The sequence below is a fragment of the Megalopta genalis genome, chromosome 7 (genome assembly GCF_051020955.1).
Source record: "Megalopta genalis isolate 19385.01 chromosome 7, iyMegGena1_principal, whole genome shotgun sequence".
NCBI classification, from domain to species: Eukaryota; Metazoa; Arthropoda; class Insecta; order Hymenoptera; family Halictidae; genus Megalopta; species Megalopta genalis.
This window is the reverse complement of record NC_135019.1, coordinates 13,680,779-13,702,773: the sequence shown is the minus strand read 5'-3', so window position 1 is coordinate 13,702,773 and position 21,995 is coordinate 13,680,779. Positions and strand designations below refer to the sequence as shown.

The 21,995-nt window shown below is 41.0% G+C and overlaps 3 protein-coding genes across 6 annotated transcripts; 2 read left to right on the top strand and 1 right to left on the bottom strand.

Moving 5' to 3' along the window:
* Positions 1–141: 141 nt before the first annotated feature.
* LOC117221594 (glycerol kinase) lies at positions 142–20,371 on the bottom strand. Of its 4 annotated transcripts, none has more exons than XM_033472674.2 (12): positions 20,166–20,371; positions 16,437–16,790; positions 4,068–4,147; positions 3,223–3,481; positions 2,941–3,158; positions 2,577–2,789; positions 2,340–2,450; positions 2,004–2,260; positions 1,723–1,928; positions 1,506–1,652; positions 1,342–1,428; positions 142–898 (listed from the first exon to the last, which is right to left on the bottom strand). In XM_033472674.2, the coding sequence occupies exons 2-12, from the start codon at positions 16,654–16,656 to the stop codon at positions 801–803; spliced, it is 1,896 nt and encodes a 631-aa protein (XP_033328565.2). In that variant the 5' UTR covers positions 16,657–16,790; positions 20,166–20,371; the 3' UTR covers positions 142–800. The 4 variants fall into 4 exon arrangements, with proteins under 4 accessions (XP_033328565.2, XP_033328566.2, XP_033328568.1 ...); XM_033472675.2 differs by lacking the exon at positions 20,166–20,371 and adding an exon at positions 16,874–17,026; XM_033472677.2 differs by lacking the exons at positions 16,437–16,790; positions 20,166–20,371 and adding an exon at positions 6,727–7,148.
* A 323-nt stretch (positions 20,372–20,694) lies between these two features.
* LOC117221597 (uncharacterized) lies at positions 20,695–21,476 on the top strand. Its single transcript, XM_033472684.2, has 3 exons — positions 20,695–20,832; positions 21,147–21,221; positions 21,300–21,476. Exons 1-3 carry the CDS (start codon positions 20,719–20,721, stop codon positions 21,396–21,398), a joined length of 288 nt encoding a protein of 95 aa, XP_033328575.2. The 5' UTR covers positions 20,695–20,718; the 3' UTR covers positions 21,399–21,476.
* Positions 21,418–21,934, top strand: LOC117221596 (peptidyl-tRNA hydrolase 2, mitochondrial). Its single transcript, XM_033472683.2, has one exon. It carries the CDS (start codon positions 21,418–21,420, stop codon positions 21,835–21,837), a length of 420 nt encoding a protein of 139 aa, XP_033328574.2. The 3' UTR covers positions 21,838–21,934.
* The last annotated feature ends 61 nt before the right edge of the window (positions 21,935–21,995 follow it).

The window sequence follows — 21,995 nt, the reverse complement described above, 5'->3', positions numbered from 1 at the left end:
TGTGTTGGTTACAACGACCAATGCATAGTACAACAGACTGTAGCTTATAAAACTTATTTTCTAAGGTTAGCTAACTTTGAGTATACTTTGTATTATTAGGGATTATACTCTGTGAATATATTAATTAAAGGTAGAAAGATGTTGTTACAAGACGAACGTGTATTTCTGTGTACGCTGTTATAATACAATGATCTCAAGTAATATACATACAAATTGTTTTACGAGGTAACAAAGACGTCGAAATACAAAAAGAAAATGGGGACGTAAAAACCAGATAAATATCGCACTCATTATCGATACTTTAATAGGACCTAACTTCCATAAACTTATAGATGTAAAAAAATTATTTGTAAAAACTTACACCTGTACAGTGAACATCGACAATAATGCTTTGCGAAATATCACGTTATCTTGCAATGAAGAGATGATAAAATACAGTGCCAGTTTTGAATTATTATGTGTGCATGTCAGTGCCTAATACTTTAGTTTTTTTTTTCAATTTTTATTCGAAATGAGTTTAATTGCCGAAGAGTCGCTTCGTCAATCTGCATTTCTTTTAATTTATCCTACCTTGGTGCTTCCATGCCAAGCTTGACCGGAAGTATAAGTGATTCTATCGCAACGAAGCGGTTTCTTGTACTAGTTCTTTCTTTTGAAATTGCATAATTGTTAACCGTATTTTGGACTACTATCGTTGATTAAGTTTTTCTTGCCAGTTACACAGATATCTGCGCTTTCAATGAAAACGTAGGCTATCTGCCATCTAACAGAGCCTGAGCTTCGATCACCTGAACGTGCTGTCACCGACTTTCTACGTAATAACTTAATCGTAACAAGACAAAGCTTGTCATCAAGAACCAACTCGCAGGGATTGACGCCAAAACGCAATATCTCTCATCTGAAACAGTACAGAGAAATTTCAGTACAAATACATCAGATAGAAAGTAAAAATCATGCATGCATCAATCAAAAAACCACAATATAGGTACTCATGGAAGGAAATGGTAGGAATTATTTTATTTATTACATACTATTTGATTCTTTCACATGGAGTTTCGCAACAAATAGCACATTTATCATTTTATTTGCAACGATATGTGAATACACGCAACATGCAATTACAAAAGCTACCTAACTTATCTGGAATAATATTGAGTATGGAAGCACAATGGAGGAAGAGGTGGACAGGGACAGTTTTGCAAGCTCTAAGAGTTCGATTAACCCTTTCGCTGTTCTGCCCGTTCGTCGTAGGGGCAAAGCATTCGGGAGCTCACTGTTTTGTTTTTTATTAAACAGCAAAAGCGTTAAACCTGCAACCATAGGGGATACATAGGATTTTACCTGTCATTCTTTCAGATTTCTTAATCTCAACCCATCCTAAACTCCTTTCGACTGCCATCTTCCATTTCTTGTATCTAGCATCCCTCTCTATAAGAAGCAAACAATAAATAAAGTTATCAAAAATTTGGGTACCTAATACTGATTTCAATCAATACTGGCGTCACCTTCTGGTGTCGTGGTCGGCAAGAACGTATCCGTTGGTACAGTCTCAACTCCCTCTGCTGATTCTAGTTCCCAGACACCAATGCCCTCAGCATTACCCGCTGCCATTGCCGCTCCTAAGGCAGTGATGTCCGGCATAGTTGACCTAACTGTTAACAGCACCCAATTAACGTATAATCCAATTTACTTGTAGGTACACAGTGCTTTAAACATACTTACATACTGGTGTACCACAAAGATCTGCTTGCAATTGCATAAGAACGTTATTCGTTGTCATTTTGCCGTCCGTATGCAACTTGGTCGGTGGAAAGCCGCAGTCTTTGTACATAGCTTCTAAAATATCTCTGGTCTGGAAGCAGACCGATTCCAACGATGCTCTAACTATGTGCTGCTTCGTGGTAAACGCGGTGAGACCGCAAATAATTCTAAATCACACGAACATTTTCGGCTTGAAACATTTGAAGGTACATGCACTACCAATGTCAGAACATAATAGCTACCCTCTAGCATCTTTTCTCCAATATGGAGCGTATAAACCCGTAAAAGCGGGCACGAAGTATACATCTCCGGTGGTGAAAACGGTTTCAGCCATATTTTCGCTCTCGCGGACATCCTTTATAATCTTCATGTTGTCGCGCAACCATTTTATGGCTGCCCCTGCCACTGCAACCGACCCTTCCAACGCATAAACCGCAGGACTTTTCGGGCCGAACTGGTACGCCACAGTCGTGACCAATCCGTGAGAAGAATACACCCTCTAAAATATACTTTTTACAAATCAAAACTGTCTCGACACATTTTACTCTTTCGTAATTCTATTTCAAGGAAATACCAACCGTTGTTCCAGTATTACACAACAAAAAACACCCGCTCCTGTAAGTGTTCTTAGCTTGACCTTTCTTCAAACAGTTTTGCCCAACTAACGCTGCTTGCTGATTACCTAAAATCTAAAAGAACATACGATTGTACTTCGAACCAGCATCGTGACCGCAAAAGTTTCTGGATCGAACGCGACCCTGACCCCTGACCGATAAAATCCCGCAACCCCGACCTCAAAGTTAACTAGAGCTTACAGCCGATATGGGGATGCCCTTCAGCGGATCGATCGCTATGGTCCCGTAAATTTCGGAGCTGCTCCTGATCTCTGGCAGCATCGGCATGGGTATGTCGAAGTACCTGCACAACGTGGGATCCCACGACAGTGTCTCTATGTTCATCAGCATGGTCCTCGAGGCGTTGGTCACGTCGGTGATGTATAATCCGCCATCTTTGCCGCCGGTTAAATTCTACAACCATACGACGAGTTAAAAACTCTCCAGTTTCTTACCAAAAGATCTATGAAAACAAGAATTTGCATAAAGTTCCGCGGTCCAATCGTCCAATCTCTCTTGCTAACAGAAGACGAGTGTACATATTCTACAGAACTCTTCGACGTACCCAGACGATCCAGGTGTCCATGGTGCCCACTTTGCACCGCTGGTCCCATATTGCTTTTCTAACGGCGGTGACATTCTCCTTCATCCAGCGGATTTTCAACGCAGAGAAATAACTGCTGACCGGTAGACCGCATAGTGGCTTTATATGGTTCTTACTTTGATCCGGGAACTTGGCGATTATCTGATCGGCGATCGAGACGGTCCTGATGTCGGACCATACTGTAACAACGGTACCAATAAGCCGGGGACTACACTATCGAAAATTTCCTCTCGTTGACATTACCTATCGCGTTATATAATGGCTCGCCAGTGTTCGCGTCCCACGCGATAGTCGTCTCCCTCTGGTTTGCGATACCGATCGTCACGATGTCCTCCACTTTCAGGCTGCGGGCCTCCAACTTTTTCACGACGTCCTTGATGCACGCCTTCACCGCGAACAACACCTCCCTCGGATCTTGCTCCACCCATCCTTCGCGAGGGTTGATTTCTTCTATATCTATCTGGTGGGAGACTATCTCTGTCACCTGCTTCGCCTTGAACACCTGTACGACAAGTCAAGCTATTGTACAAATTCGCCGACTCGTCGGTAAATTGAACTCTTGCCTAGGCACAGTCATGTTTTCTCTAACAATTTGTCCATCTAATTAAGTATTCGATTACGTTGGTGCATGATTGAAGTCATTATTATCAAATTAGCGAGGATACTGATATACAATTTCGACATCGCGAAGCTTTAAACTATGCGCTTTGTTTCTCACGCAAGGATTTCTCTCGAGAGCAGGTAAGCCGCTATTACAGACGAACCTCGGGCAACCGGTGTGTTTGTAATAACGGAGAGAATGAATCGTTCTCGAATCGCTATCGCATGACAACTGCATAACTGTAGTTTAAGTATGACGCGTGTTTATGCGAACGCGGAACGTAAACACGTAATGAAATCAACACCTACTGACTTTACGATTTACCATTTCGTCATCCATCGAATTGTCTCTCGGTTGTTCTTACAGATTTGCCGGCGGATTTTAATTGCAATTTCTATTTACACAGCCTCGGACAGGGGTTCCTCTTTATTTACCGTTCGGTGTATGTGTTTAATAATTTGCATATCCAAGTATAACGGTGACTCACCGCAAAGCGTACGGTTCGCGTGCCGACATCAATTACTCCGATAAGGGGGCCTGGCCTCTTCGACGAGCCCGACATTGCGTCTGAAAGATAAATGTTGTGTTACGCATTATTCTTCGACACACTCGTGTTTACGAATTTCGCGGGACCGAACATAGCCTTGTATGTACTCGCACGATGTCCCGAAGACAGCGATCTAACAGCTCGGACCATATTCCAGTACTTCGTCGAGAGCCTGCTCTGCTTTCATTATGCTTTTTTTCCTCTTTATCGCGCTTCATTACAATCGTCGGCGATCCGCGATCTTGCCGCAATAACGACGAGATAAGGCTCGCGACGATCGCTCACAACAGGAAGCGCTGTCCCTGCTCGACAGTTAAACATGTCGCCAACACTCGATTAAGTTCGAACGAATAATTCCAGCAGTGCACGCGCCTTTGTCGAACGAGTCGCGAGTTGGCGACAGCCACGAAATCGAGCATCGAATGTTTGCACATCTACGGTTCATTTGGAACGTGACTCTTTCATCGTAACGTGGAGAAACTTTAACCCCTTGACATACCATTCTCTTCGCAGTTACTGCGATTGGAGATTTTTCGACTACCATAATTTCTTAGATTGGGAAAGAAAATTGATGCTTATTGTGTGCCTGAATTTACTTGAATGCTTAAATATTGATGACAAGAGATTAGAATTTTATTCAAATTTTTATGGACAGAATAACGTATATACTCAATAAGTTATTATTAGAAATTTTCATGACGAGTCGGACTCGTCAAAGTACGGCAAGGGGTTAAGATGGACTTAACACGTTGAACGCCACGCCGGTTTTACAGAAATTGTCCGTGGCGCCACGATGAATTTTCTTTTATGCGATACATATAATGTTGAAATATTATCTGCAACAGATAAGTTACAGTGTATAACCATGTTTGACTTGTTCATTGCGACAGGGGTCACTGTTTGAATCGACGATGGTAATAATACAAAATTTTAGATATTGACATTTGTTTGAAATTATATATATTTCTATCAATTTAGGCGCGCCGGTCACCGGTGGCCCCCATGACGTCACCGCCAAGTTAAGTGCCGGTCACCGGTGACCCCCGTGGCATTCAACGTGTTAAGCCACTTCTAAAGTGAACATATCGAAAGCAGTAGGATAAATTGTAATTTATCATTTACAGCGTCATTTGAGGATCTTCGTTTCTTTATTCTCGGCGCGATCGAAGTTTAAAGATTTCTCGTGTTTGATCCGCGAGAGCCTTCGCGTTGATCGAACTAAAGTCGAAACTGTATGGTCGCAATTTATAGCTCCGAGCACAGTAATTCCAAGCAAGCTTCACGGATGAGTGAAACGAGTTTCATTAAGTCCAACAATTACAGCGAACCTATAACAATAAATCTAGTGCTTGTTTGCCATTCGTAAAAACGTTGGACGTCGATCGGACTTCTAAACAGATTATGATCCGCGGAGACGCTGGTAGCGTTCATTAAAATACTTTTATCTCGGCATTATATTGGTGTCTTAAAATAACCGACATAATCTTTGGATCGCAGTCCCGTCGAGACATTATGGACCAATCTGGAAAAAAACACGATACCAGGAAACCGATCGAAAGAATTGTGTAACATGCACATAGATATTACGTTGCGGAGAAGTGCAATTGCGATGCGACACAAACATGCATCCTCCATAATATCTCTGTTGGTTTTCGCGACATCTTTGACTGCATTAAGACTCTTGCTAGTGTACACAGAGCAAACTATCTTTTAATCTAAGCAAACGTAAAATTGTTAGGTTTGCCCGTAGCTCTAGCTTAATTATTTTGAACTATTCTTTTAATAACATATTCGATCCGTGAACTATTCTCTTGATAACATACTCGATTCGTGACCTCAGTACTCTTTTTTCCCACTACATTCGTTCATTCGTTCATTCACGATTCATCATAAGAACATAATCTCCCGTGCGTTCAGATCTTTGGGATTTATCCATAGGACGTCTCGATTTTTCAAAGATACGAGAACTCTAAAGCTAATTGTATTGTGGCTTATAATTTGGCCTCGTGTTATCGCTATTCCCATATTATCTCTCTGCAAAGAGCTCAGCATAAATTCTTTCACTCAGTGGCTTGGCGCATGGTTAGAACCCTGTCTCTCTATTCAGAAGGAAATTCACCGATATTTTATTCGTTAAGAAGGTTCTAACTGCTTGATATGTAAATATTTATATTAACCAACAACGTTCATATGTACACCAATCTTCTCGATAATTCGTCTTCCGTACTCGAATCATCTCTACGTAATATTTCTACTTTAGTTTAGTCTCTCACTATAATATGCACTATTTAGCTAACGGGCTTCTTTCAGTCGTAAATAAATAAATAAATAAATAAATAAATGCAACGCTACAAAATTTCAGCGCAAAATATTCAGTTGAATCGTTGGAATAAAAATGCAGTGTTAAAACGTTACGAAGAGGATAAAATGAATCGTGTCGGATATTTACCTTCTGTTGCCCACTGTGCAGGTAAAAACGCTGTTAATTGCGGGAGAGGAACACCCGGGGTGTTTCACGAGCTCTATTTAACGCGTTAAGAGTCACTCATCCGAGAAATTGTTCGCCAATTATCCGCCAAAGCTTTTCCCACTAACCTACCACGGATATTGAGCAGGCCTGACGCTGCCACTTCAACCGTGTCCTTTCCCCGTCGCAACGATAGCCTATCTCCTCCTGTCAGGAAATCCCCGGTCGCCAATGCGAAGAGACTTTGGTGCAGTTCGCGATCTTCCCAAGTCAAGCTAACCAAATCTCGTAGACGCGACGAGCGAACGAAGCGCGAAAATCCCGATAAATCCGTTAAGTTCCAATAACCGAGATACTTGGAGAACTTCGAAGGACTTCGCCGGAGGCTGTCGCGAAACTTTTTGCGCGTGGTGGATTCGACGACCCCGATAAGTTATGTCGCAGAATTCGCCGCCGGGGGGACCGATGACTCGTGTTCGCGGCACGTTCCGAAGTCGTTGATCAATCGATCCTAGTAAAACCGAGTTCGACGCGAGAAAAACAACGTTTAACCGGCTTTTTGAATCGGACTACGGTCAAGCATGCGTTTCATACAGATGGAACGCGATTCGTCTACGCTCATTTGGAGGCTCGTGGCTCATTATTCCCCCACCCTCTTCTCTCTAGATACTGACATTGCTGACACAAAATCAGAGATAAGTGAATGCTCGGGACGAGCCTGCCGATGTTACGGTTACGATTATTACATGCGATTTCTCCTCGAACAAAAAAAAGATATGTACAAAAAACCAGAGCCTCTCTATGGCAACAACACGTGGACGTAAAAACATATTTGGAAAAACTGGCTCGGGGTGTGATGCAAGTTGATTACGAGCAAAAATGATTTGTCACGAATATGCAAAGTCAATCCGAGGTTTATCTGTCCGTCGAGAACGGGTTGCATAAGACGAGTTTCGTGTTTGATCTCCCACTCGATGTCGTGTAATACATATAGCGTTGAGTAATCCCAGGAATGTCTGAAAGTTTACGTCGTTGTCGAAACCGGATTACAACGAAAGTCATGCGACTCTACTCTTTTTCAGCAACAAGTTACGCTCGAATGGAGAGCAAGCTTTACAAGCTCAGCCCGTAACGTCTTTAACACTTTAAGTGGGAAACCTGCGAGGTCTGCGTAAGGTTCTTTAAAACGAAATTTTTTGACAATATAACTCTGTTTACAGCAACAGCTGTAAATCTTCATCCGTGTTTAAATAATGTTGATCCGTGTTTGCTTGTGAATCATTCGCGTCCGAGTCACTTACCTAAACGACTTTATAATTTAACGGCGATTCCGAGGCGCCACTAAAAATTGGCATACAATAACTCGAAGCAATTGATTTCACATTGTTAAATAATTAAGCGCCTGAGATAAAGGAAGTCTTATTTCGAGCGGAAAAGATTACACGTCCTTGTGAAAGCGTTCGATTTTATTCATTTTATGTTGCTAAGTATAAAAATGGGCAAAAAATGTTGCTAAGGAATTTAAGCATACCACGAGTATGCATTTCTTCTGTGTTGGACGAAATGTGCAGATCCTGTCAAATTTCTGGGTTTCGGAGTCAGGATAGCTTCGAGTGCAAAGAATTGACAAAATTTCTGGATATGCAGTGTCTACGGAATCGAAAGAGTTCTCAAACTAAACCGGAAACTGGCTGTGCAATATAGGAGGCCCGCGGCGTTCGCCTAGTTTTAAAAAGTTGAAGAGGAAAATCGATGCGACGGTTCGAACGGGAGAAGGAAAGAGAGAAGATGCGGGGAGAATAGAGCGAGGAGTCCTGGTCACGATGAGTTATGTAACTTGATTCGACGATGACGCGTCACACGAAGAAAAAGAGAGTCCTTCGTGGGACGTGTAAGCGCCTAGCGCTCGATAATGACGCACCGCGACTGTAAATACGGACGAGCCTCCGCAGGCCGACCAATCCGTCCTCGTCCCGTTGTCACGTTCTGCAGGCTCTCTCATGATGCATTCTATCGAAAGACGGCTCAGATTGCGCTCCAACGTGCGCGCACACACACACGCCGTAGAACACGTGCGTCTTAATGAATCGTGACCGCATATGCGCACGTTTTCGCTCGTACTCGCACAATTTTGATTGGCGCCTGGAAATCGACGGTCGAATGCGCGAGATCGATGAAAGCAAGCGTCTCGATTGTTTTGAAAAAGTTAGACGGTACCATTTCGACATCTTTAAACCTTAGAATTTCGGCGAGATTAACCCTTAGCGCTCCACGCGTTTCTAGAGTACCACTTACCAGCGACTCCGGCACGTTTTTGGAGCAAAGCGCCTGAGATAAGGGAAGTCTTATTTTCAGCGGAGAAGATTACACGTCCTTGTGAAAGCGTTCGATTTTATTCATTTTATGTTGCTAAGTATAAAAATGGGCAAAAAATGTTTTAATCGTAACGGCACACACGCTAAGCACGTTTTCACTACAAATAACAATTGCCAACGTCGACAAAAACGTAGCATCTTCAGTGTGATCATGCTAAAAATATTGAGCTCCGCAGGCGTCGGATTTACGGAACAAATGACGGATGTCTCCGTAGCGGAGCCAATGGAGCGCCAAGGGGTAAAGACCCCTTTATAACGGGTTAAAGATCCCTATATACAGCGAGTCCCAAAATTATGGTGCTTCCGGAAAAGTATTAGGGTGTCCCATAAGTTCTTTCCTTTTTTCTGCTGCGAAATGATTACACGATATTTGTTGTTTAAGGTTGATTTGTTGAGTTATATATGAACCGTCCTGCTCTATAATCTTCTTTCATCTTTCAGGAAGCCTCACTATGCTGTCTTTTCAAGATTGTTGAGGCTTATTTGCAAAATATTGATCAAGGTACGTTTTTCTTCTGCTTACGAATTTAAACCGTTTTTCACGGAGAGAATTTTTTAACGAGAAGAACATGTAATAATCGGATGTCTGGAGAGTCCCAATCAAACTGCAATAATTTTTGTCTTACGACCAACGCAAGATGCGGTTTTGCATTGTCGTGATGAAAATTTGACGGTGTGGAACTTCGAATCGATTCACATATCCCATCTTGATTAAATGCTTATGTACCGTTGTCCTGGGTATGTTAGTGTCATTCGCAATCTCGCGCACACTATATCGTGGATTTTCAGCGAGCATATCTTTGATAAAGTCCGCATCCACCGTTGTTGGACGGCCGCTGCGGTTTTCATCTTTCAAATCATAATTGCCAGCTCTAAATCTCTTAAACCAATCGCGGACTGTCCTAATAGTCGTAGAACCATCACCGTAAACGGTACAAATCTCGTTTAGAATGTCCTTTGCCCTATCACATTTTTTAAAGCAATGAAGCATAACATGCCGCAAATGTGCTTCTTTTGGCTATCCATATTGAACGGCGTAGAAAAAATTTTATAAGGAACTTTGTCACCAACGAAACGTACTCTAAAAGAGCTCTGGGATGACTGAAACCGATACCCTAAACAGCCAAGAGGTAATTCTGCGTGTTTATATAAACACAGCCAGTTAGATTCATTAATAGCGCGGCGCGGAAAGAACTTATGGGACACCCTAATAACTTGCTGCAAGGTGGTCGAACCAGCAAACAAAACAGAGTCCTACGCTCAGACTTCGGTTCGAAGCAATGAACAAGTCACGGAGCGTAAAGTTTCCGAAATTTTTTACTACGTGACAGTGATAATTTTAAGAAAAACGCTGTTCATTCTTATATTAGAATGTCCGAAGAATATTTATTAAATTTTCGGACCCGAAATAGTAAATAATTTAACCATGACCGCCGCTTCGATTATTAATTGAGCCGTTTACAGTGAAGATTAACAATAAGAAACCTAGTAAAGTTATGCAAAAGATATTGTTGTTTTAATAATTTCAGATTTCATCCAAACAGAATTTAAGCTAATTTGAAGGATATGTTTGTTAAAGAGTTCTAAAGAAAATGCCATTAATAGTAAACTCACCCAATTAGTTGGGGATGCATTTGTTGTTCGAAAATGTGGGATTCGCGATATCGGTTCACTGACCTCGTACAATGTATAGCTGATCCCAGGTCGATAGCCGTACCGAGCAAGGAAAACGATCGGAGGAACCTCGGGCATGAACGTTATGGTTAACACGGAGTTTGTTCTTACAGCACTACAATAAATTCTCTCCAATTGTCCCTCAGCTGGTAAACAAAAACGAACAAATCGGAAAAAGGAGACGCGATTATTTGAGCCTCGTGGCTCGTTTTTATAGTTATTGAACATTATTTATGGTTGTTAGGCACTGATTGCCACCAGCCGAAAAGGCCTAGCATGTGCTGGGACTCGGATAAAAAGAGCTTTCGCGAGTATCGATAATCATTTTATTGCCGATCTAGATACATATACATATACATGTACATATACATATACTTTGTAGCGTGTACCTGTTCTGAAAAACATAATTTGCCTGAAATATTATTATACAAAGCTGCAAACAGTTTGTGTAAAAATGAATCTTACATTAAAATTTATATTTTATTGTAGAATTTAAAATGTATTTTTTAAAATGAATAACTAGGTTTTCGCTGACGCTATCGTCAGATGTGTCATCGGATAAAAGTTGCAAAATTCTTTAACACGGTTTCCAAGGGCATAGTAATAGCGACCCACAGCCTAGACACCGATTTTTATTTACTTTCCGAATTTCTCCAGGTTAAGATCGCGAGTGGAAATTGTCGGATGACTATGTACGTGCAGCTATGTACTCGCGCGCGTCCCAGGATACCACATTTTTTGGGTGTTCGTGGAGTATGCTGGAAATGCTGGCGAAACAGTGCATAGGTTGCGGGAGGAATGTTTAAAAGAGCGAACACCGTCGAAATACTAAGTGTGGAAAATGTCACAAAATTTGTATTCGCGAGGAATTGTGGTCCGCAATGATTGTTCCGCGTCGAAAGCCGAAACAACTCAAGAAATTCCCAACCATAATTGTACATCCGATAAACACGAAACAGTTGAAGTACCTTCCACCTGTTCGTCAAGCAATACTAACTCATCCGTAGTACATATGCAGTTTCATGCACTTAACATTTTATTTCACTACGACTCACAGCTCGTCGTTAGAAGTTTAGCCATCGTCTAGTCCTCGTGCTTTGTCAAGTCAAGTTTATTACCTGCTACGGTCAATCCTCGAGACTCGCAGATTTTTCGCTAGCGTCACCCGAAGGTGCGTGCCATATATACAGTTAGTTTGGGGGCGTTTATTTTCCCTTTTCTATACAATATTTAAACCAATCAATCAGGACAACAGTTTCCTTACTCTAACCGAAAACTGTGCAACCCACGAATCCGCTTGTTTCATTTTCAGTCCACGCCCACTCTGAAGTTACCTCCAATCCAGTCAGTCGAAGAGCATAATTCTTCATTTACATCTCGCTCTAAGACTCAGAATATTCAGTTGTAAGCAGCATCGTTACCTGTTACGTTTTCTCTTTATTTGACGTTTGAAATATACATATGAGCCGTTTATTTTGAAAGTGGCATAAGTCACTTTACCGTAATGAAAAGTGGTGATTTTTTAATGTTTATACGAAATTATTTATACTGAGAAAAATACCAGTATCCTGAGATAACAAATACAAGTAAATCTTCTCGAAAGTTAGCATCCATATTTTTAAACGTGTTAAAACGCGAACCCTTAAATATATCGACTTCAAAACAAAGTGACTTATGCCACTTTCAAAATAAACGGCTCATATATAGATTTTATTAGTGTTGAATTCAGTCGCCTTAACTATTATCCCTGCCACTCTACGGAATCATAGAGAACCGCGTACGTACAGTAATGTCTCTCTAATTGACGCTCAGATCGTCCACAAAAATGGACAATTTGGGAAGAGGAGATATGATTATTCGAGCCTTGCGGTTTGTTTTTACAGTTACGAATTGTTAACAATTATAAAAACGAGCCGCAAGGCTCGAATAATCGTATCTTCTCTTCCCAAATCGTCCATTTTTGTGCACAATCTGAGCGTCAGTTTGGGAGACATTACTCTAATACGCGGAGAAACAATGATAGCAGAGCCGGTCGGCCGCGTTCCACGCTGTCTTTGTAGTCTGAAGTCGCAATCATCGAAACAGTAGAAGTGGAAAATATATATGGAAAATATATATATGTTCAGAACTTGGAATTGTCACTGATTAAGTAGTCAGTGTTCGGTGATATTGCTGTGAAAGTGAACTCCGTTGTACGGTTCATAATCTGAGGTCCCTCCGATCGTATCCCTTGCACGGTATATGGTCATCGACCTGGCCATCGATCAGCTGTACATTTTACGAAGTCAGTGCACCGACATCGTGAATCGTGACCCACATTTTCAAGCAGCAAATGCATCCTCAACTAAATACGTGAGCTTACTATTAATGACATTCTTCAGAACTCTTAAATAAACAAATCCTTGATGTTCTTTAACGCGATTATTTATTGTTAAATAAAAAACAAAAAAACAAATATATCTTTTGCGTAATTTGACAGGGGTTTCTCATTGTTAGTCAATCAATTACTCGATTAATAATTGAAGCGGCAGTCACGGTTAAACTACATCTCTTACAAATAGAAGCACAAGAATAAGTCGAAGTCAGTTCGAGGAACTGTAATTTATTATTTGGTCCCTCTAGTTTGTTTCTCGTGGACACCTCAGGAATCTTCGATCCAATCGTTCTTTCGGAACAGATCCTCAGAAATATCATTCTCCCACTCGTAGACCCAAACGCAGTTCATTCACGTTCTTTCTGCCGACCTTGTTACCACTACAAGAAAACGTTCCTTCGAAGGAGGAACGTCCTATTGTTCGTTGTGAGTCGCGTAGACAAGGATGTCAACCAGACGTTGCAACCCACCATCGAAAGGCCATAAACGAGCGGGCATTCGTCGAGGAAAGTCGACGAAAACTATCCTCTCCGGTTTTCCTTTTCCTACAGCATTAAAATGTATTCTCATTTTCCTCCAGTTCTTTTTCGCTTGTATTAAATCGTGTTTATTCCGTAATCGGATTAATTGGATTGTGTTGGTGCGATTCCTGTGGTCGTGACGCTGAAGGGTTTCCGCACATCCGTGATAAGCGAAAGGTACGTCGATGAAATTACTTTCCCACGTGCGAATACGCCGGCTAACGAACGTGGGGATGAACGATCGATTGCGTGAACTGTGATTGGCTGCGTGCGAGGCGCACGTGGGCGAATCTAAATATCGATCAACAAGTTGCAAACTGCGAGAACTGTTATTTTTCCTAGATTTAAATCTTCCAGCGATAATCGCGCTTAAATTGCACTTTCGTTTCAATGCAAAAATTTATATTTGCTCTCGATACAGCTAAATACATGAAACAAGAATGCATTCTACGCCTCTCTCTCCATTCTCTCTCTCTCTCTCCATTCTCTCTCTCTCTCATTCTCTCTCTCTCTCTCTCTCTTATTCTCTCTCTCATACTCCCTCTCTCTCCTCTCTCACATTCTCTCTCTCCTCTCTCTCTCTCATTCCCTCTCTCTTCTCTCTCCTCTCTCTCTCTCATTCCCTCTCTCTTCTCTCTCCTCTCTCTCTCTCTCATTCTCCCTCTCTCTCTCATTCCCTCTCTCTCCTCTCTCTCTCTCTCTCTCTCTCATTCTCCCTCTCTCATTCTCTCTCTCTCTCATTCTCCCTCTCTCCTCCCTCTCTCATTCTCTCTCTCTCTCTCTCTCTCTCTCTGATTATACGTAATCGCGTTGATCCTCCAAGAAAGCACGCCCCAAGAGATCTTGGCGAAAAGGGTGGAAAAAAGCGCGAGGTGTCGCGTCGGCCTCGAAGTCGTTAATGAAGTCGTCATCAGGATCGTTTCCGTGTTTCAAATTCCACGCGCGTACGGGGATACCGGCACGGCGTTATTTTTAGTCGGTTTGAAAAAAGATTTGCGATCCACGCGATCCCATTGAACGAAACCGGTTCAGTTCCGTTGCACCCACACAATGAATCGACACGCGCGTCCGCGTGCTGTATGCAGCTGCAATGAGTTTCTCGTATTGCTCAACAACGGAACACACTCGAGACAACCCGATCTCGTGATGCTTCACGCGATGCATTATGCACCATCTGGCGATGATGCATAATGCCAGCTCGTGGCCCTTCGTCACCGCCGATTACGAAATCATTTGCCATTTACCACATTTAATCTGTCATTTCTGTAGCATTTCTATCTTTCGTTGAATTTTGATACGTTGCAGCTGCAGCGCGCATCTGCGAGCGCATCATTCACCTCTGTTTACCATTTCTCTTATATCGCGACGGAACGCGAGATCTCTTTAATTATTCGCCACACTTTGCAAATGTTTTAATGGACTACACTAGAAAATGAAAAAAGCTTTGTACGCGCAATTCGTGCACTGTCAAAATATTTCTATATTTAAAACTGACGACTTTTAAACTCGAGGAACGACGACTATCAAAATTCGTTCTGCCAAGATTTCATTCGCTACACGTTACCGAGAATTATTTCTATTGCTCGCGGCTCGTTCATTTTCAATGGCCATACACGATACGTTTTTAATCCAAGTCTCGCCAGATACATATCTTCAGAAATACCTTGCCCCTGATTACCTAACATGTTCGGCCTGTCTTGTCGCGAGGTGTTAATTTCGGGGCAACGACGAGCGCTAGCCACGCGCTGGCTGTCCGATTTATTTTGAATATCGATTTACTTTAAATACAAATTCGGCCCTCGGCGTATAAACAATTGCCACGCATGTTCGCAGGAACGTTCCAAGTCCAAGTTTAAAACATGCGAAGCATCATTAGCTTTTTCCTTCGTTTCTTTATTGCCCCGTTTGGCTCTGTTTTCCTCCTCGAAGGCTTAACCACGTATCACCTTTTCACCGGATATCTGTACAAATGTATCGGTGTTTACCCGACGACGGTAGGTACAGTAAGAGCAAAAAGTATCCGTGCAACGACGTCCACATGCTCTTGTGGAAGATGCGATTGAAAAGACATCCGCATCCGAAAAAATAAAAATTTGCTGGTGAAACTGAATTACTAAGAATCAATTTTGTTAAACGAGCAGCATAGAGCAAAAATAATGTTTAACGCGTTGCCGAAGCAGATGGACTACTTGCAGCAGAAAATACTGGATTAACGAGTCAAAGAACTTTTTTCGTTTACTATACCCCCCTCTCGATACAAGTCGATCCATGCAGAGTGCGGATGTCGTTTGTGGTGTGTCGCCGGTCATCGCTTTTATTTTTGGCCGGATCACAAATTCACCGTGATGTCACGAGAACACACACCTCCCGATCGGTTCTCTCTTGCACCTCAAATCGAAATCAAACCCGTCGATACCTGCCGATATCGCGCGAATCCGCGGCTTCCGGCAGATTGTACGGAAAAATTTAACTTTGGACTTGAATCGATGTTAAACGACTGAAGTTTCTCTTATCGCGTATCAGAAGCTTAACGACACCGATAAACCTTGATGGAAAAACTGGAACGTCAGAATCATCCTACTCAAGTTATCCATACTTTTAACCATTCCATTCGAAAAGGCCAATACAATTGTATTAAATCAAATTTATATTCACATCGAAGCGCGAAGTGTATTCAATTCAAATTCAAATTGTGATCAAATTTATCTTCACACAAAAGTGTTCGTGATTCGATTTAAAGTTATCCATTTCTTTGGTTAACGACGAAGAATTTTTAGAAGAATCCAACTCGAGGACGCTATTAAAAGCCCGGTAAAATTGAATTGAACAAATGTCGCGTTCGCGTTGTCTAAGGCGCATGCGACGGTGACCATAACGAGTGAAATTGGGGGCACTCACCCTTTCCCTTCTCCTCAAAGGAGTAGTACTTGAAGATGCTCGTTTTCCGTCCAGTTTGAGTGCGTTCCATCTCTGGAAAGGTGGCAGCTTTGTTGATCGTGCCAACTTCGTCGTCGTCGTCCTCCTCCTCCTCCTCCTCTTCCTCCTCTTCCTCCTCCTCGTCGTCGTCCTCCTCCTCCTCCTCCTCCTCCTCTGGATCCTTAAGTTTCTCTTTCTCCATGATCAAGGATCGAACCGCCCCGGATTAGCGAAAAGCTGCGCCCTGCTCGCAGTGCTTGTGCGGGAGAACTAGAGGATTACCACTCGGCTGGTCCCACCTCGCGGCTGCGATTGCTCCAGAAACCTTAGACCTCGCTAGGGGCAAACAACAAGAATTGGTTCTCGGTCAATTCTGAAGCGGTACGGAGCCGATGCGGGACTCGTTTATTAGCACACACCGGCACAAGGTGCATCGGACACATTCGGCCGAGGGAATGAGCGAGACTCGATGCTTTCGACTCCCTCCCTCTTCGTCTTACCGTCGCGCGTATCTCTTACGTGTGCTGATTCGCGCGGTCTCGTCTCGTCTCGTCGCCGTTTAGTCGAGGAGAGTCTGTATCGTCTCTCATAGTCATGGCCAGCGACCACGCTCTAAAATTAAACCGTTCTGCGAGTTCGATCCCGTGTTACCACCTAATGCCCTGTCCGATTATATCACCATCGCGACACCTCATCGCACGCCGGACAATGTTCAGTCGACGACTGTCCGTCCGAGATGCAAGAACACTCGTAGAGATCGTATTGAAGCAAGCACAACGTCGAACCCCCTACCGCAAGCGATTTATTTCACGACCCTGCTCGGTGGAGCTAGTTTAACCCCTTGCACTCGAACCTGTTTTCATTCGAGGAACAAAGTCATGTTGCACTTCGACGATTTTACAAGTATTAAAATTATTAAAAATTAATAATATATTATTATTTTATATTAATATTATATTATATTATTATTATTATATTATATATATATAATAATATACATATATATTAATAATAATTAATTTAATAATTTTTAAATTATTAAAATTGTTTCGAATTACGGTGATAATTTTTAGTAGTGCCTCAGCGTCATCATCCTAGTCACAAAGAGTTAAGAAAAATTACCGTCCCTCGGAGAAAATATTCTTCTATGGATACGGTTGTTGTAAGAATTACTTGGGCGTATGTTAAAAATGTAATAATTGTATCCATTCCCTAAATCAATGTCGAACATTCTCATGTTGTGCAAGAGTGAACGGGGATTATTCGTGTAAAATCTCTGCACAGTGAACATTATTGTCCTTATTATGAAATGGTTAGGCGTAAGTATTATATGTAATATTGTTTTGAAGGGTCAGCCAAAGGTAGTTTTAAAACGTGACCCGGTACAATAATTTCTCTCCAGCTGTCCCTCAGCTTTTAAACAAAAATGGAGAATTTGGGAAGAGGAGACGCGATTATTCGAGCCTCGCGGCTCGTTTTTATGGTCACCGATTGTCGACATTTATAAAGACATGTTAAGGGACAATTGAAGAGAATTTACTGTATTTAACGTTGATAAGAGGAAATACTCAGTCTGATTTAAAGCCAGGCAATACCAACGACTTCAAAACCAGGCATCGATTTCAACAGGTAAATCAGGCCAGCTATCATGCAAGATATAGGAAAAACCTCGATTCAATCGCGTTTCCTCGAACAGCAAAATATTCATGGTAATAAGCAATAGAGCTATGTTGGCACCGATTTGCAACGCTATCGATTGGTTCGTTGTTTGACTTTAAATCACAATGCCAAGTTATCCCACCATTAATACAGTATACTTTGTACTTGCACTGATACCAGTTGTCTGTTATCATTTTATTGGATCGTCTTGTATAAAATTGCATAACGTTTGAACGATAAGGGAATGTGAAAACGTGCTGTCAATGTTAAGGCGAATATTCTGTAGAAGTAAGTATAGTTCTAATTGAATTACGTTAGCCGTATCTTCGAGCTCGGACGACTCGTTAAAAGTTTCGAACTTACGACATAATTAATGGCAGACACGTAATTGACGTTCAGATGAATGGTAATTGAATTATCGTGATAAAGCGAGATTGAAAGACGCGTTGAAATATCGTTGCGACGACGATTGACGTAATGCTGTCAGCGCAAATCAGTTGAGTACATCCAAGCTGTGCTAATAAATCATCGTGGAAATTCTAATTATTGTTAGTATTACATGTTGATAGTATTCGAGAAATTGTCGCGGTCCAATTGCGAGTGTACTAATATTTCAATTTTAAGACCGAAATTTTTACTAACAATTCGAACAGTTCAAACTTGACTACGTCAACTTGCTTTTAAACTCTTATTGGTTTACGAAAAATTGCTGTTGTCATTGAAAAACGTACTATAAACCGTGCAGTTGCTCTTCGAGCTTTAAAAGATTATTAAATCATTGCTGAAAGATGAAATAAATATTTGTGATAAATAAAATCAAAAAGTGCGTATACTATGTGTGTGTGGACATACGTAAAAAAAAATTGCAAAAGAGATAGTCCACGGGGTACTTCCACAGTGAAGTTTTACAAAGTAAACACAATTGATTTTTTGATGACATTGTTTAAAGGTGTACGTCTTGAGTAACGGACATTTAATGGTAATCTGTAAATAGCCCGTGGTTTTTCCCGGGAAGCATCAGACTATCCGATAGTACAGTATTCACGTCGGGCTTATATACTAATCGAGGTACCCTCGAACACTTGCGAGAAACACGAGGTGAGCCGTGTAGCCACCTAGCGGCAATACGCGAACTAAGTTAGTTCAATTTCCTGCCACGAGTCTGGCTGTGCACTACTTAGCGCGGAAATACGAAATTTCATTCTATTTTCTATGTTTTTTGAATCGTTCAATAATTTCAATGCAGGAATACTTTTACTAAACAAGTAAATAAATTGTTGATAATGTACACAGTGCATTATATTTTTTTAACTTAGACATTCCTTTATTTTATTTCTTTAATTGAAAATTTCTGCGTACAACATATTCTTAATTATGTCCGTGTTTTTGGCTTATCTAATTATCATGTTACGACTGTAATAACACAGGAATATCCATTAATTGCAAGGCGCGGCTGATTGAAATAACTATCTCGAATTAGGGCACCCATGACCCTGTCCATCGGATCGGTTATCACGCTCGATATAGATATGCCCACTGACCCATTAACATAAATGACACTAATGCCTCGATGGTAATTGACTTTTCGCGAGACCGACAGAAATTGTTGTCACTGGCGCAAGGACGTGTGTCACGATAGAAGGAAAAACTGCGACAGTACTGTTATGTAAAAAAAATTAGCGCAGTCGTGTGGCCTACTTTATTTTGGTAATGATCACTCGCTTGAATTGAATTTTAAGCGGCGTTCAGTAACCAGAACTCGTTTAAAAATTAGGTTTTGTATAATTAATGCCAATCAAGTAGTAGATAAAATATAACCGTAACGATAGAACCAGGATCGTCTTTTGTCAGATTCAAATACAGCGTGTATTGCCCACGTGCTATGGAATTCTGGGATGGTGTGTCATCTTTCGATTTGCAATGATGAAAGGGAGGCGCGAATTATCATCAAGGAACGTTCGTAGTGCATTATTTTCTGGCTAAATTGCATGGTATTACGGGGAACAAAGTCTTTTAAGTCATCAGAACGGTAAAAACACGGTAAGTACTTACCAAAACGTTGTAACTGACGACCGGCAGGCTTAACGCCCCGACCCCGACGTAAAGCTGAACGGAATAAGTAGTTAAGTAGGCAGACATCAGGTATATTTTTCAAATATTCACTCTTTCGAATGGTTCCACAAGAAAAAGTCATAAGTCATGGTAGTGACGCACACACATCAAGGCACTGTACGATTCATGCGTCCGAACTCACTACGCCATGACTTATTGTCGTCTGCTGGAGAACTCGGAGCACCAGCCGCCATATGCCGAAACTAGCGCCTTACGCCATCGCTGAATGCAGCACTGCGGATTTTATGGATTTATTGCGGATATAAATCCTTGAATCACGAAAAACAGAGAACCACCATAGACAATCAGATTTTTATAATTTTTCTGTCACTTCGAAATTGTTCCAAAATTGAAAATAAATTTTGATTCGGCAGAACTTCTTGTAAATTACATTACAATATAGTCCTGCACTCCATTTTTGGAATTTTACATTTTCTTATAAGTGTAACAGCTCGAATTCTATATCTATAAATCATAGTACAAGAATATTAGAATGCTTATATGCTATAAAATAGATAAAATCAGTTGTGGTAATTGTATTTCGCGCCAAAGTCAACCACCTCATTATCTCTTATTTGAAATCTTTTCTCTGTGCGAGAGAAAGGCAGTAGGTATTACATATCTTTTTTTTATTATTGTTTTTCAAAAGGTTATAATTATCTTTAGAAGAATTAACTAATTGCATTCATGCCCTGAAACTGAATTCGGATATCGAGCATGTTGTGTTTTGTTTTACATATGTACACATAGATCATTGCGCGTGCGATAAGTATGTACACTGTAAAAACGAGAACTAACCTCTGATGCCTACAAGTGTTCAACAAATACGTACCCTTATTAGATATATACTTAATTTTAATTGATATTGTGTGAGCTCTATTTAAATTTGAAATGACTATTCACCCGCGCTCGGATTCACAGCCGCAAGATGATATCGATCCCGTAGAGGAAATGTTAAAAAAAACCGGCTGCATGGAATTGCATTATCAAGTTCAAGTACTAATTTACTGAATACGTTTACAGGTTAACATTTCGTGATGTGAAGAATACTGTAATTTTTAAACATATTTTCAGGAGTGTATAGCAGAAACTCAAGATTGGAGAAAGTGTCAAGGTGTATTGAAAGAATTCAGAATGTGCATGGAGTCTTACCAAAAAATGCGAGAAAAGTAGTATCCTTAACTTTATAACAATGTTAGCTTTTATAAAACGCGTAAAACGTATATTTAATTATACTGTAATGTATCCAAATACTGTGCTTTGTAAAATGGTACTTGTTGTGAGGACAGACATTACAATGGGAAAAGGGAAAACTGCAGCTCAATGCGCACATGCTGCTGTAGAATGTTATCGACAAGCTGTGGACAGTGGGAAATGTCAACTGTACGAATCTTGGTTATTACAAGGTCAACCTAAAATTGTTGTTAGAATACGTAATGAGGAAGAATTAATGGCATTAGCACAGAAAGCTCGCAATGTTGGTCTTGTTACCGCTATAATAAAAGATGCTGGTAAAACCCAATTAATGCCTGGTACAATTTCCACTCTTGGAATTGGACCAGGACCAAAAGACACCATAGATAGCCTTACTTCAAATTTGAGAATTTTATAACATTTCATATTGGAAAGATTTACCATGTTACATTTGTTCAATATGTAGAAAGAATCATTTATTTAATAGCTTTAGAATAAATCTGTAGTAAATTGGATCTTTATATTTTTTCTCAATTTCCTACTTTATCAATGAAAAAAATTTTGTTTTAACTGTGC